General features: G+C 43.7%; 1 protein-coding gene across 8 annotated transcripts in view; it reads left to right on the top strand.

The window, feature by feature from the left end:
• Positions 1-26,820, top strand: part of DOP1B (DOP1 leucine zipper like protein B) — a 299,309-nt gene that overhangs the window by 139,548 nt on the left and 132,941 nt on the right. For all 8 annotated transcript variants that reach the window (XM_029603491.1, XM_029603487.1, XM_029603486.1 and 5 more), the window contains 3 exons: positions 3,495-3,614; positions 13,845-13,950; positions 26,261-26,452. In XM_029603491.1, the coding sequence (XP_029459351.1) occupies positions 3,495-3,614; positions 13,845-13,950; positions 26,261-26,452 (418 nt within the window). The remainder of the gene's footprint in view (positions 1-3,494; positions 3,615-13,844; positions 13,951-26,260; positions 26,453-26,820) is intronic.

Below are 26,820 nucleotides of genomic sequence, written 5' to 3'. Positions count from 1 at the left end.
TTCTCCAATAAGAAAATAATGCTTTTTAAACTGTAAGTTCTAGTAACAAATCAGCAGCTGTTTCCCATTTCTTGATCATCTATCAATGACTCTCTCTGTATAGAAATGGGAGCCAACAAAACATCCCTGTAAGTCTAACCGTGTCTGTAACCTATGTGCAATTAACCTCTGACCTATTGTGTATGCATGATCAAGGATATCTGGCCTGACTCCAACAAAAGAGCTTTTGCTCTGATAGTATCCAGTTAACTTATGACCTCTTCTCTGTGGATAACTAATATGACATCTTTAACCTGGTGCCTTAGTTACAGCATCATGGCCATTTTTTTAAATCTGCATGAAAAAGGACATTTCCACCCAGGGATGTCTATTTCACAATTTAGGGGCAAGGAATTTTGGAGCTCCTTAGGATTGAATTTAGCACAGGAGCGGGATGGAGCTGAAAGCAGGAACTGGAAAGCAGGACAAAAAAATGATTATGTGATAGCATGAAGGTGACGAAAGAGAAAAGCAAGCAAAGCAGTTAGTTCTGGGTTAAACAGAGAATGAAATATACTAGCATAACATTTCTAATGGGGAGGCATGTTCTGTAAGCCGGCGAGTGGACAAGTTATCCAGCAAAAGTTAGCCGGATAAATATCTTGAATATATTCACCTAAACTTATCTGGCTACATGTAGCTGGATAACTTAAAAAAAAAAACAAACCCCCCCAAAACTAACTGGCTAGTTAAATTTTTTTTTTTTTTTTTTTAGTTATCTGGCCTTATGTGGCTGGATAACTTACTACTTAACTGGATATCTTTTTTAAATAAATATGTAAAACAGACCTGTGGCCTGATTTCCCCCCCCCCCCCCCCCCCCAAACACTGTGCCAATCCCAGGCAGCTCCCCACACTCACTGGAGCCTCTCCCTCTCTCCTTCCTCTGATACCTAATAGCCTTTGCCGGAAGTGAGGTACACACGTACCCTCGCAGTGCTGGAAGTGTAGACTACTGCGTTTCCAGCGCTGGAGTGCCAGGAGCGGGTAAATGTATGCCTCGCTCCCAGTAGGGGTTGTTATATTGGGGGAGTGGGGGGGGGGCAGTGCAGTCTATGACTGGCACTGTAGGTGATTTAAAATAGTTACAGAATTGGGAAAGGGGTGGGAGGCCCGTGGACCTGGGACAAGATATTGTCAAATTTTGAAGAGGTTTGGGGAGTGAGGGGCGCATGGCCTGATAGGTCTTGTATGACGTTTTAAGTGGGAGAGAGGAGATTGGGCCACAGGCCCTTTTTGTTGTTTTTTTGGAAATGAAAAGATTGCATGGACTAAGTTGCTGGTGCAGCGAATACTACCCTTAACTAATAAGCCTTGATATTGTTGATGCAACTCCATCATTGCTCTCTGCTTCAACAGCAAGGCAGCATGGGGTATTGGATTTAACAGCAACCAGCAAGGGCCTAGTCTTTTATGGTGTAGGAAACTGTAGGAAACTGATAATCATGGGGTAACCTATACAGCACAGCAGATACTACCATAAGCTTTCTGGGCAGACTGGATAAGAACATAAGAAATTGCCATGCTGGGTCAGACCAAGGGTCCATCAAGCCTAGCATCCTGTTTCCAACAGAGGCCAAACCAGGCCACAAGAATCTGGCAATTACCCAAACACTAAGAAGATCCCATGTTTGACTTATCTGGCTATGTGGCGCTGAATCTCTGTATGTGTATATAATGCAATAAATGCATGTATTTGAACTTTCTTTTTTTTAAAGTTGTATGCATGGAGATTTTACCTGCGAAATGTAAGTAGGACTTATCCGTTAAGTCCCTATTTACGCATGTAAGTCGGAATATTTTCTAACGTGTGCATGTGAAGGATGTTTAACCTGTTTTTCTGATTCATCTACCAGTTCACCTAATCCAACTCCACTCGTCATGACCCCAGGGTCATGACGAGCGGAGTTGGATTAGGTGAACTGGTAGATGAATTAGCGGAGTTGGGGGTTGGGGGGGGGGAGCATGAGCTCCCCCCCCCACCCCCCAGTTCTCCCAGACCTCCCACCCAGTCAGTACTTCACAATAAACACATTTAATATCACATCCAAAAATGAGCAGGTGTAAATATATGCGAGTAAACTGCCAAATCTGCAAGTGTAAGAGTCTTACAAAATAGCAATTTACACCCATAAATGTTGGCCCTGCCCCAGAATGCCCCTAGACTGCCTCTTTTATTTACACACACATTTATACGTGCACCATTATATATGCGTGCATGCTTGAGGTTTATAAAATAGTATATACGAGTAGCATGTTTATGCTGATTTTTCCATGTGCAACCTTTTGAAAATTAACCTACTAATTCTGCATATTATGTCTTCTGTTGGTGAGTCCCAGAAACAACAATGTTTCTGCTCTGGGCCTTCCTCTGGCGGAATAGAAATGTGGTAACTGCCCCTGCTTGTGTGACGCCTACTGGCCAAAGGAGCAGTACGGGGGAATAGTTTCAAAACAGACTTTCCGACAGCTCTCCTGACTTCTGGGGTGGGGGTTTAAAGGGGAAAATGGAGCAAAACAAGAGTCCGTGATACCATGTACCCAAACCTTTTGGGGCTGTGGATTCCATAGACTGATCCTGCACTATTAAGATAGTTCTTGCTTAAAGGAGAACTTTTCATGTAAAATGAAGGAAGGTTGATGGTCTGGTCAGATAAAAGTGAGAGGCAGTGAGATTAGACCTCAGCAGTTGGAGAGAAGAAGAGTCAGAATTATGCAGGGCTGGCCAGAATAAGAGGAAGACTAGAAACAATGCAATGGAGACATTCAGATACTTAAGTGGTATAAATAATGTAATTATATACATGAAGCAAGAATTTTTCAAAGGGAAAATAGCTATAGATTAAGATGTCATGGTATGATATTGACCCCCTCTGTTATAGTGCCTCCCCCCCCCCCCCCAGTACAAACTCCTGCTTCATCAGGAAAGTGCTGGAGTAATTAAACAGGAGATGAATGGTTTAAAATGCAAAAGCCTGCCCCTTGGTCACACTGGACCCTTTTCCTTCCCCTTTCTCCCTACCGATTTTGCAGCATGGTTCCAGTGTTGTTTTTCATAGCTACTTTTGGTCTAGGGTGTCTCTCTTCCGGCGCTCACCTTCTTTTGCCCTAAAAATCATTCTGTGGTGCCACACTCTCACCGTGCGGCTGCTGGTGGAATGTAAAGAGATTGGCCAGCTAGAATGCAGGCAGAAGGGTTAGCTAAAAATAACAAACTTTAAAGATAAAATGAATATAGCTATGTTCTCTTCCGCAAGCCCCTCCCATACTGCACTTTTTCTTCCCAAGGAGAAAGGGGAACAGTTAAGGTGACAGAGAATTTTGCAACTAAAACCTGGACTCCTTCATTGTAACTTACAGTACTATGGACTTTTTCTTTTAAAAAAAAAAAAAAAAAAAAAAAAACCAACAAAAAAAACCAAACACGCCTTTTGTGCACTATTTTATTTTAACAGCGCCATCAAAGAAAACAAAAATGCCTCGGAGATTGTGAAGACTGTGAACCTGCTGATCACATCTCTGAGCGTGGACTTCCTGTGGGATTACATGACCAGGTGCTTTGAGGATTGCTTTAGGTGGGTAACATGTGCAGGTCTCTTCCCTGTCAGGGACTCCTGAGAAGTTCAAGGCAGGCTAAAGAACCTGTAAGCAAAGGCTTCAGGATGATCTGCCAAATGTTTCTTGTTCTTAAAAACGTTTTATTTAATCAGTTTTGATAAAGTATGCTTTTACCAGACAGTTAAATAAGAAGGAAAAGCAAATTCATCAAAGCAGGGGGTCGTGTTTTTCTCTGAAATGCATTTCCTTTTGATTTGTTGCCTGGGAAAACGGAGTGATGTCACAGATACTTTATGGTACCAACACAGCCCTCAGCTACTGATTTTACAAACCTTGACCCCCCTTCTCCCTAACCCTATCCTCATAAGAACGTAAGAAATTGCCATACTGGGTCAGACCAAGGGTCCATCAAGCCCAGCATCCTGTTTCCAACAGAGGCCAAACCAGGCCACAAGAACCTGGCAATTACCCAAACACCAAGAAGATCCCATGCTACTGATGCAATTAATAGCAGTGGCTATTCCCTAAGTAAACTTGATTAATAGCCATTAATGGACTTCTCCTCCAAGAACTTATCCAAACCTTTTTTTGAACCCAGCTACATTAACTGCACTAACCACGTTCTCCTGCAGCAAACGCACATATGGCTGACTCCCTTTTTCCTCCCAGACACCGGCTTGATGGTACCTCTTCCCCCTTCAGACTCTGAGAACCTGAGCACCCTTTTCACCCTAAACATCCATGGAACCTCTACCTGGTCACAAACTTCCCCTTTTGTAAAATACATATCACAGTCCCCAGTTTCCTGTGGCAGATATAGGATTCTATGTCAAGAGTTAGCAGATTCTGGGCAAATTATACAAAATTCTATGGCATTCATATGTCAAACTTGCAATATTTGCAAAGATTCAATTTTCACAGTTAACTTTTTTTTATTGAAAGCCATTCACATTATTTGTAAACCATATTTAACCTAAATAAAAATAATTACCAAGTACAAAAATCAACTATTTATCAAGTGAGGGCATATAGGTTACAAACTTTTAATTGTGAAATGTCACTTTTTGTTTTGAATTGAAATGGTGCAACCATCCTTTTTATATTTTCTTGAGAAAGTCCTTGTCCTAAGTATATGAGCTTATGTATGCTGAAAATGCCCTCACCATCAGCAGCTCATCAGGATGTTAAATTACGGTATACTGTAGAACAGCAGCAGATGCAGACTTCCAAAACACATTCAGGCCTTTGTAGCAGGTGTATGGCTGGCTACATATGCAGAAGCAAGAACGTTTGTATAAAGATGTCCCTTACGAAAAGTTTCATCACTCCATCCAGGAATCATATATCTAAATCATATTTGATTTAAGAGATCTCTGAGGGATCAAGCATTCTGACTGCTTTCTCTGTCCACTCCAAACTCACCCACTTTCCATCCTGTTCCCTTGTGGGGGAAGGGAGGAACAAAAGGATTTGGAAGGTCCACATTAGGAAGCAGAGTGCCTCCTTTGCAGCCTCAGCCTCACCCCCTTCTCTCCCATTCCCTGCAGACTTATTGGGAGGGGCCGGGGCAGGAAGAAGAGAGTGGAGACTGAAGGCAGGCAATCTGTAGCTTCCTTTAGATGATTGAATAAGGAAGTGGGGGAGCTTCAGGTTTGTTGATTGTGCAGCAGATTGTAAATTATGTGACAACAGACCTATTTATGAGATTTCTGGTAGAAAGCCTGGGGGCACTAAATATAAATAACATTTTGTGGGAGTGTTTTGTTCGCAAACATTAACTTGGCCTGTTGTGTGTGTGTGTGTGTGTGTGTGGTATAGTATTTCGGTTTTACCCCTGGGGAGCAGTAGTAATCTGTGTCACTATAGGAAGCTCTTTCATCTGCTCCTCTTATTTGCCTGACGTCATATTTTCAGGTGTCCAATGTTACCCTGCATGCACATATGCACACTGGTGTCTGTTCTGTATCGTGGGTGCAGTGCTGTGTGTAACACTCTCACCAAGATAGCAGGAGAGGGGCCCTTCAAGTACTGCTTTTTGTTTCTTTTGTGTTGGGTGTCCTTTTTCTACATAAGCACTTCTGTTTTATTTTAAGTCAGCTAGGTTGAACCTCTTTTTTTAGCCCTATAGCCGAACAGAATGTCCCCCATTCTGAGCTCTGGGCATAAGAGTATACACCCAGCAAAGGCTTATTTGATTTAACAAAGTTGTGTGTGCACCTTGCCATGGGAAATAATGTGGAGTCGCTTTGCTATATAATAAGTAGTGAAGGATGTACAATATACAGTAGTTCATTATATTCACTACTATTTTTTGTAAGTATTTGCTCAGGGTTTCAGTACATTGGTCTTTCCATTATTAAGATGCAATGTAAGGGGGGGGGGGGGCACATGATATGGTGAGCTAGATAGGATGTAAAGCGATCGAGCTCCAGCAACCACCTCGATAAATCTGCATTTTATCTGCCATAACTCGACCACTTCACGAGTCAAGGCATGGAATATTTCTGCTCCTGAATTTTCCTGTTGATTCTGTTGCCACTTTCACGGATTTAATGGCAACTAAAGCCGCGAAAAAAAACAAGGTCAAGATCAAGGCCCTGGATGCCAAGATGGAGGTGGATGGGTCCGATTCACTAGCCGCCCCTGCAGAGGCTTCCATGGAAGAAAAGGTAACCGCCGCGGTCGTGGCAGCGCTTGATGTCTGACTTACCCAAATCTCAAAACAGATAGTGGAGGTGCGCTCCTCCATTGTGGAATTTGGACCCTGCATGGTTCTCATGGAAGGCTGCATGACAGTAGTGGAGGATGACGTTGGGGCGCTGGAATGGAAGGTTGCAGCACTGGAGAAAGTGGCCCATATGCGGGATGACAAACAGGACAATTTGGAAAATTAGGCCCGATGAAACAATCTTCGATTCATGGACTTCTCCGAGAGTATCCCTGACCAGGACTCAGGGTGCATGCTGGAAGTGTGGCTGAAATCTTCGGTTTTCTTTGCAATAGCGACCCTGGTTGGTCTGATTGAGCAAGTGCATTGGCTGGGCCCTAAGCCAGCAGCAGATCAAAAACTGTGCATAGTTATTGCTAAGATCTGGAACTACGCCATGAAAGTAGAGATTCTGCAACACTATCGGAAGCAGAGGGAATTACAATTTGAAAATAAAAAAAAATATTGATTCTTCATGACTTCTCCCTGCGAGTTTCTAATCTACGAAAGGAATTCTCTCCAGTCTGCACCAATCTGGTGCGTAGGGGTATTCATTTCTCTTTGTCCTACCCTGACACCAAGGAAGTCCTTGGGTGTTTGAGGATGCGAAGGCGGCAGCTAATTTTGTTCACGAGTTGACCACATGAAGACTATTGGCGGTTGCTTTGTGGACCCCATGGCTATGTTAATATGAGCACTGAGTTCGGGCAGTTTCCTGTTTAACACCTGGACTGGTTTTGCTTATGCTTCTGCATAGGCAATGGTGTTCTAGTGGTTTTATAGCTTCCATGTGTCCCCTCTTACCTTCATGTGGGATTAGTTAACTCACAGATGTTGTGCACGGACTTGTTCTCAACTCACAAAACAATGTAGTGTTATAATGCTTTAAGTGTGTTACTTGTTTTTCCATTGTGATTCGTTTTGCTTATCGAGAGGAGGCTGAGCACTTCAGTGTCAGCCATGACCTCCAGTCTCTATTTCAGAGACATGCTATGTGGCGTACCAAAGAGGAGGGGGTGGAGGTGGGATAACACTATGGTCCTTAGCTGTAAGGATTCGGAGGTGAAGGAGGAAAGGAGATGGGGACATGGTGTATTTCTATTACGTTTTTTCCATTGTGATATATATATTTTTTTCTTTCTGCTTGGAAGAGCCTCAACTATTTTTGCCTTCAGATGGTGGGTAACATTTCTTTTTTGAGAGGAACAGTGGGTCTCCTTGACAGGTTTGGTCAGGGTTGCCTGATATATTCACTAATTGTGCTTGCTCCTATGGCTATTAATCTAGTAACCTGGAATGTAGCAGGTCTGGGGACTCCGGTTAAATGGGAGGAGGTTTTGAGTCAAATAAATTACAATCAAAGGTGGTATTTGTAAAGGAAACTCATTTAAACTCTAAAGCCATTAAGCTACAGTGTAGATGGGAGGCCCAAGTATTTTTTGCTATAGGAAAAACACTAAGAGCCATGGGGTTGCTATTCTTATCCATAAATCGGTGTCTGTCTAGATGACTCAGAATGTGGTTGACCTGGATGAGAGATATGACATAGTTTTTGGGAAATTAATGAGCTTTATGGTGATGTCCTTCTCATCCAAGTTCTTATCACCCTGTTATATGTAACTGCCTTTTCAGCACCTTTGTTATAGTTATGTTTTCTATGCACCCCTGTTTTATGTGAACCAGCATGATGTGACTGCTGTCTCGAATGCCGGTATATAAAAATTTGAAATAAATAAAATAAATGTTGGTGTCTGTATATGCCCCTAATCAGTATAACCATACCTTCTTTGCTTCCCTGATGTCTCATATCTCTCAATTAGGATTATATCCTGTGATCTTGGAAGGTGACCTTAACTGTTTAGTCGACCCGGATCTGGATAGGCAGTCGCCTCTGAGCAGGCATCCTATGGGTGAAGATAAAGGTCCCCAGTTTTTGTGTAAAAATCGGACACTGCTGGACCTCTGTTGGGTTTACTACACCCTGGCGAAAGGTTTTACCCACATGGCATGGGCTCACTCTACCCGGAATTGATTGATTATTTGCTGATACTGGATGTTTTATTCCCTTGTTTTCTTAAAGTCTTTATAGAAGATTTGGTTATCTCAAATCACTCTCCGGTCCTGGGTAGTTTTAAAATGGGAAACCCTAGGGTTAGGGATAGTTGGAGAATGCTTGCTAATTTGATGAACGACCCTCAGTTCCCCTCATACCTACAGCGTAAGTGGCAGGATTTTGTTGAATTTAATGGACAGCATTTAGACACTCTGCTACTGTTCTGGAAAACTGCTAAGACAGTGCTAAGGGGCGACATAATCAGCTATGTAAGTTATAAAGGTAAGAAGCATAATATGGAAATCATAGCTCTAGAAGGAAAGTTGCACACTTGTAAAGCTAGGCTACTTAATGACCATGATGTTGCTCTAGTGGAGGAATATAAAGGAATGCAGAATGCTTTAAAGTGTCTCCTACATGCCAGGGCAGCAGACTCCCTCCTCTTCTCAAATAGACTACTGTAATTCACTTCTACTCGGAGTTCCCAACTGTCTTCTAAAAAAAAAATCTTCAGCTATTACAAAATGCTGCAGCTAGACTCTTAACAGGTTCAAGGAAATTTGATCACATATCACTTCATTGGCTACCTGTTCAATCCCGCATCAACTACAAAGTCCTAACATTAATACACGCCACCATCCATTCTAATAACTCTGGTTTGGTAGATGTAGCTCTACAAACATACAGGCCACAGATCTTTAAGATCTCCAAACATCATTACAGAATTCTCACCTAACAAAAATAAGAGACTGTATGTTCTCAATAGCAGGCCCAATGCTATGGAACTCTCTACCTGAGTATCTAAGGCTGACTCCAGAAACAAATTCAACCGTGACCTAAAAACTTGGTTATTTCAAAATTCCTAAAACCTAACTTAAAATCACCTGAACAGAGCATGCACCCCCAAGGGCAAAGTCATTAAGAACCTATCTCCTGAACTAAATACCTTATCCCTAGTATGTGTCAGTTTTTAAATTGTGTGCTGTTTGACCTCATTAAGTCAATGTACCTGTTGATGTATAATATGTATGTCATGTTGTAAACCATTGTGATCTTTATTTGGATCAATGGTATATAAAATAGCTAAATAAAATTTCAATTAGGAAACAAATCAGGATGTCAGTTGGCCAACTTATTGAAAGGTCAGACCCTCCCAAATTTATTCCCTCCATTAAAACCAAAAGGGGTACAGTGGTTACTGCTACTGTGGACACAGTGCAAGTGTTTCACAACTTTTATTAGCAGATCTATAAGGCCGAGCCCATGGCTTCTGAAGAAATATCTACATTTTTAGATGGCTTACAGTTTCCCGGCTTTACGGAGGAAAACCTATTGAAGCTAAATTACCTAGTAGATGAGGGAGAAATTAGGGAAGCTATATAATCTTTACATTCTCTGAAAGCCCTGGGGCCTGATGGTCTGGTTGCCGCTTTCTATAAAATATTAATTGCTGAACTGCCTTTATTCTTTTTGTAACAGATATATGAAGCTATGTCTGTGGCAGGTAAAATGTTGCAGGCAATGAAGGAAGCTACCATTGAGGTCCTTCCAAAACCGGGTCAAGATGAACAAGTGCCATTGTCCTACTACCCTATACTACTTCTTAATTTAAATATAAAGATTTATACTAAAATTCTGGCTAATCTTTTGAAGTATTTGATGCCCAAGTTGGTGTCCCCATATCAGTGTGCTTTGTTTCTTGCCGGCGTTCGACAGTCAATATGCATAAGGTACATGCTGCTTTAGAAACCTGCAAGTATAAAACTGTTAGTCCCCTTATTAGTAAGCTGTGATGCTGAAAAGACCTTTGATAGGGTGGCCTGGCCTTTCTTGCTAACAGTGTTGCGGAAATTTGGATTTGAGGGGCGCATCTATCAATATATAACTCTTCTGTACACTAACCCCCTCGGCCAGAATTTTAGTAAATGGCCAATTGTCTGAGTCCTTTTCTCTGCAGAAGGGTATTAGGCGGGGTGCTGTTTTTCCCCGTTATTGTTTATTTTGACTGTCGAACCCCTTATTCTTAAACTGTGTCAGGCGGTGGAAGTCACTGGGATTTCTTTGGGCTCGTATCAAATAAAACCTCTGCTGTTTGCGGATGATATCCTCTTATTGTCCAGTGCTAAGGTTGTGCTTCCGGTAGCGCTTCAAATTTTCTCCACATTTCAGTTTATTTTTCGAATTCGAGTTACTTTTGGAAAACGAAAGCATTTCAGGTGATTTACAGCATAGCTGGGGAAATTTTCCAGTCAAATGGGCCGGGGACACTATTAAGTACTTAGGTATTCAAATACACAGAAACCTGGACTTGTGGTACTCTCTTAACATCCCGCTGGCTCTAGAGAAGCTGTACCAAAAATTGGTGAGCTGGCAGGCACTTCCCCTTTCATTCCAGGGATGTGTGCTGTCATCAAAATGATTATTGCTCCTAAACTGTTATCTTTTACTCATGTTACCTATGTGTTAAAGAATACCATACTATAAGAAATATTCTGGGGCGTTCATTTGGCGTGGGAAAAAGGCACGCCTATTTTATGCTACACTTACATCCCCAAAGGTGCAAGCGGGTGTAGGAATTCCAGATTTTAGGTTGTATAATTGGGTGGCTCAATTGTGTTTTTAGGTGATTGGTTAAAAGCTACATCCAATTGTATGGATTATCGACTGCTTTCAGCATCTGTGTCCCCTTGCATCTGTCTGCTGTGCTGCATGCTAAACCGGTGGATTTGCGGAGTTCTCCAGTTTCCTCTAAGCTAATTGGATGGCTCGGTGGACTTGGGTATCACTTCGGAAACTCATGGCCCTGCCCCTTCATGTTTCCCTACAATTGGCCTTGTGAGTGAATCTAGGTTCCCCTCCTTGGCCTTAGTTGGCACACAGAGCCTGCGGGTGTTCCCTGAGTGGACCCTACGGGAATTTGTCAACCCAGACTCGGGGAAATTATACTCATTCGAAGAGTGCAGAAATGAATTGGGATTTCAAGTAGGTCATTTCTTATTATATGGACAAATTAGGGCCTCTTTTCATGAGCTCATGTCTGCAGAGGCTGGGGAGTTGGCACGCTCTTCTTACTCTCCATTGCTGAAATTGTTTTTCAATAAGCAGGAGTCCCTGTCATATCTGGTTTTCTACAAAATATAACTTCATATTCAATATATGAAATGCTTGTGACAAATTGGCAGAAGGATATTGAAGACCGTGATGTGCTTATGTTGTGTGATTGCTACACATCCATTCTCAAAGTGTCCACAAATGTGGCTCTCCGAGAGTTGCAAAGTAGAATTTTCCATAGAACAGTGTGTTCACCTATGCGGGCTTATAAAGCGGGGCTAATAGCAGAGGATAAATGTATTAAATGTGGCAATGCACAAGCCTCTTTGATACATTGTTTATGGTACTGCGAACCCATCCAGGCGTTTTGGGAATCGATATGGGCCAACTTGGCCATATTCTGCAGACTTACATTTGTTGGTCTTGTTCTTTCTGTATTCTTAATAATGATGTTGGGGATGACAGTGTTAATGTGGATAATGTTCTTTTTGTCTCTAAGATTTGATTGCTAAGAAGTGTATTCTGCTACAGTGGCTCAAAGCCACACCTCCAATTGTGGATATGTGACTCTTATGATTGAACTATTTCAATTGGAATATGGCTCCCAATATTGACTTTTTTCCAGGAAGAAGAAAATCCTTGTTAAAGATGTATAGTACCCATTCTCTCAACCTTTGATGGATTCCCTGCGGTTATTATGTCCTTTTGATGATTGAACATCCAGGTGTTGAAATGTGTGGGCACTACGCTATTAGCTCTCTTTATTTTTTTGTTTTTTACATGCTGTTCTCTCTTGTGAATGCTCATGGGTCATATTATGCATTAGCTTCCCTCGTTCCCTTCTAAAATGTGGAGAGGTGGAAGGGTGGGTGCTTATATGTAAAAATCTTTGTAGGAATCGCACATTGTTTCAGTACTGTTCTGTTGACTTTGTGATTTTTTAAATTTTTTGTTTTAATGTTGTATTCCTCTATAGAGAGATAGGAGAAGATGCAATGTAATTCTGATTTATGATGTATTTGAAAAAAAATAGAACTTGACAATTTGGTGAAATACTGCTTATGAAGAATGCTTTATGCAGCCAGAAATGATTCTTGTGCCAATTAGATTGGATTTGTTTGGCCCTAATAACAAGGTTTTCAAGGTGCGCCAAATATTTTTCTGGCTATTGGCAAGTGAGATAAAATGTCCTGGTCTGTAAGACACAATGGTGGGCCATATGCAGAATGGGCCTAGTTTTGAAAGTTATTCAGAGGTATGTATCTTAGCCAGATATCACTTATCCAGCTAAGTTACAAGGCATATTCAGCATGGCTATGCCACTGAATATCTCCATACAAGCCTCTACTTAGCTGGATAAGTTAGGTTATACCACCAAAGAGTAGATTTATCTGAATAACTTATCCAGTTAACAGGATAAGTTGCGTCGCCCTGATCTCTCTACAGCCCGCCCAAATATTTTCTAGTTCAGGTAGCCAGATAAGTGACTTATCTGGCTATCTAGCAGCCGCTGAACATAAATGGATATTCAACAGCTGCTAGATAGCCGGATAAGTCCTATTTATCCGGTTATCTAGTGCTACACGCACTTTCATTATTGGGCCCAGTAAGTGTGGAAATTGTTATGGTATGACACAGCACCTTGCTAGGTCTATCTGTGTTGACAGACTTGAGTGCCCTATTGAAAATCCACTGTAATATGAAATGCCATAGGGACAGATGAAACCCATATTAGACCATGGAGACCTAGTTTTGACTAAGATACTTTTATGCAGTTCTAGAGTGACATAAGACTAGATTATTTTTAATGTTCTTATTTTTGTCCCTGAGCCTTATTTTATTACCGGTGCACCAGCTGCAATGGTGGCTCTGGCTGCAGCTTCCTGTTTATAGGATGTTCCTTGGAGCAGCACCAATGGCCTGCACAGAGAATTCCTTTTCTGTATCCTGACACTCTGTTTCTTGACTGCCTGTCAGTCTCTGGCATCATTCGGTTGAATTGGCATTCCTTTCTTACATCCTTCAAATCCAATTTTTGTGGTTTCAGAACTTAATACAGAGCAAGTTAGAAATGTATTTATTTAAAAACTTTTCTATACTGTCATTTAGTGGTATACCATCACAACGGTTTACAGATAGGCACATAAATAAGTTTGGTTTGGTTTATAAATTAACTAGTAGGTGCCAATAAATTTTCAGTTACATGATTCAAATAATATACACTATCTGGATCGTGGATTGGAAATTCCATTTATATGACTAATGGAATATCCATACATGAGATATACTGTACTCTCTTAAATTAATACTTAGGTATGAGAAAAAATAATAAAGGAACAAAAGGTTCAGGTGAAAGGAAAGCAAATTGAAAGTGTTAATATTGAAGAAATATTCAAATGTGGATACATTTTTTTTTTTTTCATCCTGAAATCCTAGAAAATACACAGAGACTAAACCCGCGACAGTGACCCATGCGAGTACGCCTCCTACGGTTTCAGAACTGTGCACCCTCCTGGTTTTCCTTCTGGATGTCATTCCTCTGGTAAGCATGCTGCAGCTAGTTATAGATTACAAAGCGCCTCCTGTCCATTGTTTATACTAATTATATGATCTCAAGAACCTTCAGATCAATAATCTTTATTTAAGCATTACATAAGCTTTACTTTTATTTTTCACTTTATATCCCCTTCTCTCTAACTCTTTCTGAATTATTATTTTTTAATTTCACACAGGTAATGTATTGTGCCGAATGTTTGAAAAAATTACGTAAGAAGGATTGATGTCTCTCTGTAGGCACAACTCTCCAAGAAAGGGATGGAAATTCACCAGATTTGGCATACAGACAGGAAATGTGAATATCTTGGAAGAGTCTGAAAACCAGCAACAGTGGTTGTTTTACATTTTCAGAGAACTAAGCCTCCAAAAAAATCCCCAGTGCTTTCAGAAGCTGTAAGAACTGTTAGGCCAACCAGCACACCATTCCAAAAGACCTGCTTTGTCACAGAGTGAGACAGATAGGGAAAATGACCAAAGTAACTGACAAATCATGACACAAAAAGATTCTTCCATGGTCACACGCACACACGTGCACGCACACACGTCTCCCACATCCACCACTGCTGCACAAGCCCACAACTCATGCACCATAGTCACACGTCCTCATGCACAGACATTCATACCCCCACTCACCTGCCACACACACCAGGGTCACATTTTACACCGCTAATCTGCTACTTTCATACACATTCCCACACCATTCACACTTACATCCCGCACATTCCTATGCCCTCATGCTCACCAAACACATATTCACATACCCACGCACACATTCATCCCTCATACACTCTCTCCCTTGCCTGACACACACTCCCACACTCCTTGTACAAATTTATGTTGGAAAGCATCTCCGAAGCCATGCCTCTGCATGCTTTCCCTTCTTACCTTTCTGGCTTGGTAGCTTCCCTCCTGCTCCTTTTGGCTTCCAGCATAATCGGAACCAGGGCCGAAATCTGGCACCATGAGCTTTCGTTTGCATCCGCTCAAGAATTTTTTTCCCTACTTTGTATTCCCTCCCTACTCACTTAGCCCAGTCTTTGCAGTGCTGGTCTTTGGCCCAGGGCCACATCTTGGGGCTCCTTTTGGAATCCTGCAGTTTTGGGCCCTAAATCCAGCCACTGTATATCACTGTTGTGGAATGACTGGGACTCCTTCCCCAAGGGCCGTGAGCACAGTTTCCATAGCATTCCCAGCCCCAACTGACCTAGGGAGTAGAATCCTGGCCAGGGAATCAAATTCTGATATTTCACACAGCAGCACAGAGCACTTACCGAGCCACCAGGCCAGCATCCCTCTCCTTCATCTTTAATATTGTTTGAAATTATTACTTTGTCCTGCAAATCATCTTGAGTTGTATGCTAAGGTAAGGCGATTAATAATTGCAAATAAATTGCAACTTGCCTTGATGTTCAAGAAGGTGAGATGTCAAAGAAATCGAAATGAGTAAAAAAAGGGCAGAGAGATGACAAAGGATGCACCCAGAAAAAGAAGCAATGGGGAGGGATGCTCTGAGTAAAGAGAGAAGCCTGCAGTCATCTTGTTTTGCCTCCTGAATCTATACCAGGTGTGTTGACAGGAGTATCAGGAGTACAAATGGCAGCCCAAGGTTAGTTGCTTCCAGTCTATGCAGCCTTGTAGGACCCAGCAGCATCTCAGGATCTTTGTTCTAGAGACCACGAGCAAAATGTACAAAACATAAAATCTGTCTAATATTGAAAACCCCTTTTTCTCCCACACTAGCACACAGATGAGAGCAAGAGATTTGCCATCTTGGGTCAGACAAAAGGTCGTCCAAGCTCAGCATCCTTTCTGCAAAAATAGCCAGTCTGGATCATTAGGAAGTACACAGCAGAACCCAATGAGTAGATCCAATTCCAGGAATAAGAGAGAGATTTCTCCGAGTCTGCCAGGCTAATAATTGGTTATGGGCTTTTTCTCAAGGAGCTTGTCCAAACCTCTTTTAAACCCAGCTGTGCTAGATGCCTTGATGACATCTTCCAGTAACAAATTCCACAGCTTAATTGTGATTGAGTGAAAAAATACTTTCTCCAGTTTGTTTTTAAATCTGCTACCTGCTAGTTTATGGCATGTCCCTTAGTCCTAAAACTAGACTAATACTATTCTTTTAGTTATCTGTTCCACTCCACTCTGTTACCTCTTCTCCAAACCCTAATCATAATGTAGCTGTTCTATCTCCTTTATCATTTTTGTTGCCCTTCTCTTTACCTTTTCAAGTTCCACAATATCTTTCTTTTTTTTTTTTTTTAAATTGTTTATTTATGCTCTTACAGAACAAAAGGCATAACAAACTTGCATATAGAAAACAAACAGGAACATGTACATTCCGTATAGTGCCCTATGTACAGTAGTAAAATAAAATAACAGGCCCCATACCCTGACGGTTAGGACCCATGTACATCCCGAGGCACAAAGAAACTGTATTGGCAATACCAATTGTCCTGTCATCAATGAGGCATAGCAAGCTGCCGAAAGAGGAGCCTTTTTCTCCCTTAATACCCCACCCCCCTCCCATACCCCCCCCCCCCCCCTCTTCCCGAATCATACTAACTCAACTAGGTGCAGTAAAGGTTCATCACTGTGTATTCTTCCACACTCGGTAGGGATCCCATATAGCAGAAAATGTATTGACCCGATCATGGTGCACAGCCGTAAGATATTCCAACTGATAAACTCTGTCTAAGCGAGCCAGGACATGTGCAAAATTTGGCGCCTTATCAGCCTTCCACCTGTACGCAATTTCGCACCGGGTAGCCACAAAAATTTGCAAGGCCAACCTCCTCTGTTTCTCACTCCCAACTCCCCCGACCAAGCCTAATAAACAGCCCTTAGGATCAAGCGGCATGTCCACCCCCAGGATCTTAGATGTGTACCGGGTCACTCCAGCCCATAAACCTTGGACCTCCTTGCATAGCCACCACATATGATAGAATGTGCCTGTCTCCCCACACCGACGCCAGCATCTATCACTCGATTGTAAGCGCATGCGGTGTAGTCTTTCAGGAGCCATGTACCATCTATAAATTAATTTGTAACCATTCTCCTTGATGTTGGCAGAAATAGAGCCCCGTCCCATAACCATGTGACATTGATCCCATTCCGAGTCTGATAGGGTGTGCCCGAGATCACCCTCCCAACTTAACTGGTAGCTCATCTTAAATCTAGGGCCACTATTAATAAGCATATATAGGCGAGATATAGGCTTAGCTATTGGCCCAGTCTGTGCACAAAATGATTCAAACAGAGACTTGCCCTTAAGCAATGCTGCAGGAGCCCCTTCTGAACGGAAAAAATGGATAATTTGCCGATAGGCATACATATCCATGGGTGTCAGTACATGGGCAGCTTGCAGGTCTACGGCCGGAATCAACTGGGAGCCCTGAAAAAATTGTCCCGCAGTAGTGGTCCCCAATTGCTTCCACCTCCGGATAAATGTGGAGTCCTGGCCGGGAAGGAAACGTGGGTGCATCAAAAAGGTAGTCAGATGGTAGATACTCTTGTCCCCCACCAGCCGCCCCCTCCATTTGACCCAATGACGCAATACGGCTTGGGTGAATGGGGTAAGGGAATTAGGCACGCCCTTCCCCATATCACTACACCACACCCTAGAGGCGAGCGAAATTAGGCTCTGAACCCGCCTGTTCAATGACCACCCAAGGCTTAGCGCTGTGCTTGGAGTGCCAACTGATGACCACACCAAGCATGAAGGCTGAGTAATACCAGTGGAGGTTTGGAATGTTAAGGCCTCCGCGCGACTTGTCCTTGTATAAGATATGTCGAGATACCCTAGGAGGCTTCCTCTTCCAGATAAACTGAAAGAGTTTCCTCTGCCAGATTCTCATGGCCCCTTCAGGGATCGCTACAGGTAAGGTTTGAAACATATAGCAAAATCGTGGTAAAATATTCATCTTCACTGCTGCCACCCTGCCAAACCACGTAAGGTCTGACCTATCCCACCGGGCTAGATCTTGTTGGATGCAGGAGAGCAGGAGGTCGTAATTTAAACTGTATAGATCTGCCAGGTGAGTTCCAATTTTGACTCCCAGATATTTAATGGAGGTCTTAGCGAGGCGGAAGGGCAATTTACTGCCCACCATGGCATATTGATCTGCCGGAAGAGAGACATTTAGCAGTTCAGATTTGTCTGCATTAATTTTAAATCCAGACAACCTGCCAAATTGCCGCATCTCCTCCAACAACAAAGGCAATGACGCCGCCGGCTGGGAAACAGTAAATAATAAGTCGTCAGCAAAAAGCGTGATCTTATAGGATACATCATTAATCTGTATACCATGGATATCTGGATGACAACGAATTCTCTCCGCAAGGGGCTCCAAAGAGAGAGCAAACAATAAGGGCGATAAAGGGCAGCCTTGGCGCGTGCCCCGCTTTACCCCAAAGGGTTCCGAGTATGCCCCATTAATTTTAATTCTGGCTTGGGGATGGTCATACAGTTTGTTAATCCAAGTGATAAAGGATTCCCCCAATCCCATAACCTCTAGGACTTGAAATAAATAAGGCCAGTGTACCCGATCGAACGCCTTTTCCGCGTCGATGGTTAACAATTCAGCTGGTATACCTTTAGTTTGGGCCCACCACATCAATTCTATGACTCTACGCACATTATCCGACGCCAAGCACCTTGGGATAAACCCTGACTGATCACTATGCACCAACCCGGGCACTACCCTCCCAAGCCGGATAGCCAGCGCTCTCGCTAGGATTTTCAAATCGATGTTAGTCAGCGAGATGGGGCGGTAGGAGCCACAAAGCGTGTGATCCCTGCCCGGCTTAGCCAGGATTGTAATTCCCGCCGTATTGGATACTGTAGAGATGCTCCCCTCAGAGCGTAGTGCGTTGTACATGGACACTAACGGAGATAATAATTCCGAACTGAAGGTCTTATAAAATTTCCCGGTAAAACCGTCCAGTCCAGGAGCTTTCCCCAATTTAAGGTCTTTAATGATCAAGGACACCTCCCTTTCCCTAAGCTCCTCATTAAGTTGGCGTCTGTGGACTTCCGATAGAACAGGGAGTGATATACCCCGAAGGAACTGAGCAATCTCCTCAGGAGTGCACTGCCGATCCGCATCATATAATGTGCAATAAAACTGATTAAAACAGTTCCCAATTTCCTTCGGGGAATACACAAATTGGCCCTGAGGACCCTTAATCTTGATGATTTGTGATTGTGATGCGTGCTCCTTTAGTTTCCTGGCCAATTGCCTCCCCGCTTTATTTCCCCACTCAAAATAGCGCTGCCGCAACCTCTGCAGTTGAAACGCTATCGTGTCTACATCCATAGCTTGGAGCGCCCTCCTGGACTCCGTAAGTTTCCCTAGAATGTGAGGATCAAGAGTTCGTTTATGCCGCAACTCTAACCTGGATATCTTGTCCATTAGCAAAAGGCGTTCCCTAGCCCTCTCCTTTTTTACATATGAGGCCCTGGCAATAAAAAGACCCCGCACATAGGCTTTCAAGCTGTCCCACAACACCACCGGGGTAACTTCCCCATTATCGTTATCCTCTAAATATTGAGCTATCTCGACCTTCACGGTTTCCACAAAGGGCTTATCATCCAACAGTCTGTCGTTCAGCCTCCAGAATTTTACACCCGGTTGGGGGCTGCCCAAGGAAAGCCGGATCCAAATAGGTGCATGGTCCGACCACGAGATAATTCCTATGTCCGCGTCCCTGGTGGACCCCACAAGATCCTTATCAACAAGGAAATAGTCAATCCGGGAGTAGGACTTATGCGGGGCGGAAAAGAATGTGTAATTACGGGTCGTGGGGTTGCGTAATCTCCATACATCTACGAGACCCCTATCCGCTATGAGATTTTTTAGAGCTTGCCTAGTATTTCTGCCCCCTACTCCCCCACCCCCAGTGTTGTCTAGGTAGGGGTAGCGTGTGGAATTAAAATCTCCGCCCACAATTAAGTGCCCTTCTGCCCATTCACTGAGAACTGTGGACAGTTTGTGAAAAAATGAGGATTGATCCGTATTTGGAGCATAAACGTTCAGGAGAGTAAACAGTGTTTCATTGATTCTAGCTTTCAGAAGAATATATCGTCCCTCCGTGTCTCGGACCACCGAAAGAATATCAGCGACCAGGGAGTTAGCAAAGAATATACCCACCCCTGTGTATTTGTGGTGCACTGTGGCAGCCGCGTGGAAAACCTGCGGAAACCCTTTAGTGGAAAGTAACCTCTCGTGGCGTTTCCGAATATGAGTTTCCTGGCTAAAGATAATATCCGCCTTTGCGGAGGTCATGTCCTTTATGAAAATCTGACGTTTATGATAAGTGTTGAGGCCCTTTACATTCAGTGAGACAATATTTAAAATCCCTGAAGCCATAAGAACAGTGACTGCAACATCCCGCTAAAAGTAATCCCCCCACTTCCGAATGACATCCTAAGCATAAGCAGTAAACCCAGAGTGTAGAAACAATAGTTGAGGTATAGGCCCAACCGCACCGCCTCAATCCCCCCTCCCACCCTCCCCCTCTCCCTTCCCATCGTACAACCACTCTCCACTTCGTGGTTCTTTCCCATGAGAGAGCTGACGTTTCCCACCGTCCCTGGATCTGCTATTTTCCCCCTCCTGTTATAAAACATTTAAGCTAAGATCTCCCCCACATGATCCAAGAATTCAAACAGATCCTATAACCAGCTTAACTGAGAACATCCAATGCAACAGTGAATAAACATTCCTCCTGGGCGGCAGCAGGTACCAGTACAGCCACAGAAAAGACTGCCCAGACACTACCCCCTTTTCCAGGGTACGATAAGAGACCCTGGCCCAGGTAATATCAAGTCAAAAACAGGCCCCCAGAGTCTCATCCGGTTTCCTCCAGCGCCGGGTTGCCCCCGATCTCCGGCTCAGTCGCCCTCGTCCCGTGTCGACTCGCTGCCATCTGGGTCTCTGGCCTCCGCGCTTGCTGTCGTCCCTGCGCATCACCGCAGACCCCTCCGGTGTCTGATCAGGTAACCCCGCAGCCCGAAGGATGTCCTCGGCTTCCATAACCTGATGCACTCGGGAGACCACCCCGCTGATGGTGAATTGTAATCCAAACGGAAAAAGCCAGCAATACTTTATATTGTGAGACCGGAGGATAAAGATGACATCCCGAAAGGCCCTGCGCTTCTTAATAGTGGAGATGGCTAAGTCCTGAAAGATCTCAATCTTGTGGCCCTTCCACATAATAGTGCCCAGTGATCTGGCTGCCTGGGCCACTTGCTCCTTGACCAGAAAACTGTGGAAACAAGCCACAATGTCCTTTGGGAGATTGTTACGTGGGGTGCCAAAGGTCCTATGAGCCCGCTCAAGTACTACCTCCCTGGGCCGCTCCGCTTTGCCCTCCGGGTCCAGGAGTTGGGAGCAAATACTTTGCACCACTTGTGTACTGTCTCTGAATTCATCTCCCTCAGGTATACCCCGAAAACGGAGGTTTACCCTCCTTGCTCTGTTCTCCAAGTCCTCTACATGTCGCTGAAGCTCCTCCTGCGCATCTCTAATTTTCCCTTGCTCATCCTGGACCCGCTCCATTTCAGTCTGTGTCTCCTGCAAGCCAGACTCTGCTTCGTCCACCAGTCGTCCTAGCTCCTGGACCTCCCTCTGTATGCCGGTAAACATAGCCCCCAGTTCCTCCCGATATCGGGCCATATCGCCCCGGAGCTCCTGAAACCAGGTCCGAAATTCTGACCTGGTGGGGACCTCCAGATCGCCGTTCTCGCCGGGCACCTCCGGGGCTTCGGTGGATTCGGAGGCCGGCGTCATTTTGTCCCCTTCAGCCAGAGCAAGGGCCGCAGCTGTGGTCGCTGACGCGAAAGAGAATCTGTTGAGGTCCGGTTTTTTCTTGGCCGCGGACATCTCCGGACTCTGGCGAGCCGAAATCGCTAGTTTTTTTTAAATTATTAAGCCGGTTGGGCCCGCGATGGGAGGAGATTGCCGTCGATGGAGGGGAGAGCACAGATCTCAGGCGTCCATCGCCGCGGGTGACGTCACCGCTCTCCCACAATATCTTTCTTGACATGGGACAATCAGAACTGCATACAGTACTCATAGACCAGAGGCATTATAATAATCACAGTTTTATTCCTCATTCCTGTCCAAATAATTCCTAACATTCTATTTGCTTTTTTGACTACCACCATACATCAAACTGAGGATTTCAGCATATTATCCACAATGACTCCAAATTCCTTTCCCTGGGTGGCTACTCCTAATATGAAACTGAGCATTGAGTACCTGTAGTTAAGATTATTTCTCCCTATCAGGCCGATACAGTAAAGCGCGGCCACAGTTACCCCGTTTCTAACCCGCTGTGTACATAATTTGGCCACGTAAGTCTAACCCGCGATTCACTATCTGTTTTTACCGATCCTTACCGCTTCTTTTACTCGACGCGTATCCCTTTCTGCCCGCGGCATGAATATGTATGTAAACGATCAGATTAGCTATTCCCTCCCATACAATAATGTGCGCCCCGGCTATTTCCTTTTTAACCTGCTATCTTGCCGTGTTTTTTACCTGCTAATTTACCGCCTACCTGGCGTTAGTGTGGTGAATTTAGCCGCCCAGCCCCAAACCAAACCAACCCAATCCAAGCATCAGGCAAGCCCCAGCAGAGAGAGACAAAATTTCACAGTCCCAAACCAACCCAATCTAAGTGTCAGGCAAGCCCCAGCAGAGAGAGACGAAATTTCACAGTCCCAAACCAAACCAATCCAAGCCCCAGCAGAGAGAGACAAAACTTCAGTCCCGGGCAAACTTTCCCCCAGCCCCTGCTCACCTGCCCTGGCCGCGGCCACGCAAGCCCCCAGCAGCAGGAGTAGAAGGGTGGCGAGAGAGCGGCTTCAGCGGATCAGGCGCTCCCCATGCGAGGCGGCTTCCAGCAGCCCTGCCGGCAAAGGTGAATACGCGCACGCCGGGACCTCCGACATCCAGCCGGGCACTCAGGTCACGGCGTATGTGCATGCACCTACTCTGCCTTGAGCGCCCATATTGGACATACAGGCGTGCATGTATTCACCTTCGCCGGCAGGGCTGCTGGAAGCCGCCTCGCATGGGGAGCGCCCAATCTGCCCCGGGCTGCTGAAGCCGCTCTCTTCTCGATGCCCTTCTACTGCTGCTGCTGAGGGCTTGCGTGGCCGCGGCCAGGGCAGATGAGCGGGGGCTGGGGGAAAGTTTGCCTGGGACTGTGAAATTTCGTCTCTCTCTGCTGGGGCTTGGATTGGGTTGGTTTGGTTTGGGACTGTGAAATTTCGTCTCTCTCTGCTGGGGCTTGGATTGGGTTGGTTTGGTTTGGGACTGTGAAATTTCGTCTCTCTCTGCTGGGGCTTGGATTGGGTTGGTTTAGTTTGGGACTGTGAAATTTCATCTCTCTCTGCTGGGGCTTGCCTAGGGCTTGGATTGGTTTGGTTTGGAACTGTGAAATTTCGTCTCTCTCTGCTGGGGCTTGCCTGATGATTGGTTTGGTTTGGGACTGTTAAATTTCGTCTCTTGCCCGTCTGAAGGAGGGTGCTTTGTTGTGCTCCCTGCCTCCGATCGCCGGCTGCTGGGGCTTGCTGGCGCCGGGCGCTCAAGGCAGCGAGGTCTGTAGGAGAGCCATCCACTTCCTGGTACCTGTCATTTCAAACGTCATTTGAAATGACATTTGAAATATGTTCCAGCGCACCCAGGATACTGTATAGGCGCTGGTATAAGCGCCTATACAGTAAACTGGATTGCGCTTCTTGGACGCGGCTTGCATTTGCATGCCATTTAAATACTGAATCGAGCGGTATGTGATCTGGACTGTGTGTGCGGCAAATGAGCGGGCGCCCGGCACTGCCGCACTTTTTCTACCGCATCCTTACTGTATCGGCCTGCATGTGCATTACTTTGCACGTGTCCACATTAAATTTCCTCTGCCATTTAGATGCCCAGTTCCCCAGTCTAGAAAGGTCTTTCTTCAATTCCTGACAGTCCGCTTGTGTTTTAAGTACTTTAAATATTTTTGCCATCTGCAAATTTGATCACGGTACTCATTGCTCTGTTTTCCAGATTAATGAATAAGTTAATACTGGTCCCAGTATTGATTTCTGAGGCACTCCACTATTTACCTTTCTCCATTGGGAAAATTGACTGTTTAGTCTACTCTTTGTTTCCTATTTTTTAACCAGTTACCAATCCACAATAAGACATCTCCTCCTTGACCTTTTAGTTTTCTGCTCTATTTGCTTTTTGCATTATACAAGGAAGTCTCTCATGAGGAGCTTTATCAAATGCCTTCTGAAAATCCAAGCACACTATATTAATCAGCTCACCTTTATCCACATATTCAGATCTTCAAAGAATTCTAATAGGTTAGTAAGGCACACCCTCCCTTTGCTAAATTCATGTTGGGTGTTCCCCACTATGTCATATCGATTCATATAACGGGTAATTTTATTTTTAACAGTAGCTTCCACCATTTTACCAGGCACTAACATCGTGCTCACCAGTCTGTAGGTACTTGGGTCAACCCTGGTGTCTTTTTTTGGAAATTGATTTTACATTTGCTGCCTTCCAGCCCTCAAGTCTGACCTTTCATATTAGAGTTTGTCATTAGGTCCTGGTGATTTGCTACTATTTTAGGGCCTTATTTATTAAGGAGGTAATTTTCAAATATTTACACATGCAAATGTAACTACTATTGTAGCAATTTTCAAAAGCCATTTACCCATGTAAAGTACACTTACTGAGTAAATCCTATGAACAATTCAATTGCATATACTGTAGCAATTTTGTAAAGTGCATTTACATGTGTAAAACCCAATTTTAAGCATGCAGAATGCTTTTAAAAATCAGCTGCTTTGCTTTTTACACACAGACACAGAGCAGTGAAAAAGCCTTAGTATATCTGGCACTTAGTTTGTCCGTTTGCTTTAGCACTTGCAGATTCATACTAATTTGATTCCTCTGAAACATTACCTACAAAGAATAGTTGAGGCACGGGTATCTCCCCAACATCATCCTCCATAGAAACCAAAGCAAATAATTATTATGTTTGCTCTGACCTTTTCTTCCCTGAATGTCCCTTCCTCGCTTCCCCTTTCAGCTGACTGCCTCTCAGGTTTCTTGTTTTGACAAAGGTTTTATTGTTGGCTTTTGCCTCTTCTGGCAAGTATATCCCAAAATTCTCTCTTAACCTGCTTTGTTAGTGTTTTATATTAATTTGGCTGTGCTTACGTGGCTTCCTATTTTCCTCATTAGATCTTTCCATTTTTTTAAAAAAATGCCTTTTAGGCTCTGATGGCTTCTTTCACAGCACCAGCATGGCAGACACTTGTTCCTCTCTTGACCTTTTCTAGTTTGTGGAATACATTTTATCTGGCATTCCAACACTTGAGCCATCCTTCCCCTTCCTTTACCCTCTACTTCCCCCCCCCCCCTTCGTTAACTACCTTACATCCTTTCGCTGGTCCCCTGCTCCCCCTTCCGCCAATGCTGTTTCCGTTTGTCACTCTCTCAGCCACGCCTTGTATGTATTCAACTTTTATACATAATGATATTCTACATCTGAGTAAATATTCCTTTAAGAGAGTTTAATTACTCATTTACCAAGCTAAATGTATATGTATGTACATAGTTTGTCATATATCGACTTCCTTCTAAACATTGTTATGCATAGTAATACATAATCTCTCATATTAGTCACTTTCTCTACCTTGCTATAGATTGTTTATGAATTTGTTGTTCATTAGGTTATTTGTAAAGCCTGTTGCTGAATTTGCTGTTTCGCTATAAACCGATTAGATGTTCCAAACGATTATCGGTATATAAAAACCCATAAATAAATAAATGTTTTTAAACAGTCTTCCGTGTCTTATATAGACTTTTAACCCTTGTAACTGCTCCTTTTAGTTCCCTTCTAAATAGTTTCCTCATCTTCTTATAGTTTCCTTTTTTAAAGTTATGTCATTTGCAGTAGTTTTATTTACAGTATTATTTTCCCTCCAGTGATTATCTCAAATTTAAGAAAATAACTGTTTGGAGGGGATTGCTTTAGGTAGGAATATAACATGGCAAACTGTTAATGACATTTCTGATATCTGGTTTTAAAGTGACTTTTTTTTTTTTTAAGTGATGTCAGACCAGTATGCCAACATGGCTGTGCAGGCATAGAACTGCCTCATTAATCCGTCATATTGCTGCTTTCAGCCATCAGTATTTCATGTTGCATTACAATAACATTTTAACCTACTTGCTTAATGAGCATTAAATCCATTTTCATCTTTCTTTTGTTTTTTTCAGGAGCTGTATTCTGAAGTGCAGACCCAGTACCTTCCCCAGATGCTGAGCTGCATGGTGCAGTCCCTGCTGGAGAATGTGGAGGCCCTAAGTTTGCCGGAGCTCTCTCATGCCTTGAAGACCTGCTTCAAAGTACTGAGCAAAGTGCAAATGCCTCCAGCATACCTGGACATGGAGACAGGAAGTGGAACCGGGGTACGTTCAACATCTCAGAGCCACCACCTCTCTGTTCCTGACTGCGTCCAGTAACTAGCTGTATTGACACTACGGGGCTATCTTTCTGAAGCACACATCACTGGCATACAGGATGTACACTGCCATTTGCTGTTCTAATTTATTTATTTATTATTTTTAATTTTTATATACCAAAATTCCTGTATTAGATACAAATCAATCCGGTTTACAGAGAACGATAAGTTGCCCTGGTCTTAGAAGCCAGACTGGGGCTTTTTACATGGAACAGTGAACAGAGAGTTTCCATACTCTATACAATTAACGAGTTAAACATTGCAAATAACGAGTTAAATATTGAGTTTCCGTACTCTATACAAAAACGAGTTAAA

Source organism: Rhinatrema bivittatum, chromosome 5 (genome assembly GCF_901001135.1).
Source record: "Rhinatrema bivittatum chromosome 5, aRhiBiv1.1, whole genome shotgun sequence".
NCBI lineage: Eukaryota > Metazoa > Chordata > Amphibia > Gymnophiona > Rhinatrematidae > Rhinatrema > Rhinatrema bivittatum.
This window is presented reverse-complemented; position numbering and strand designations above follow the sequence as displayed.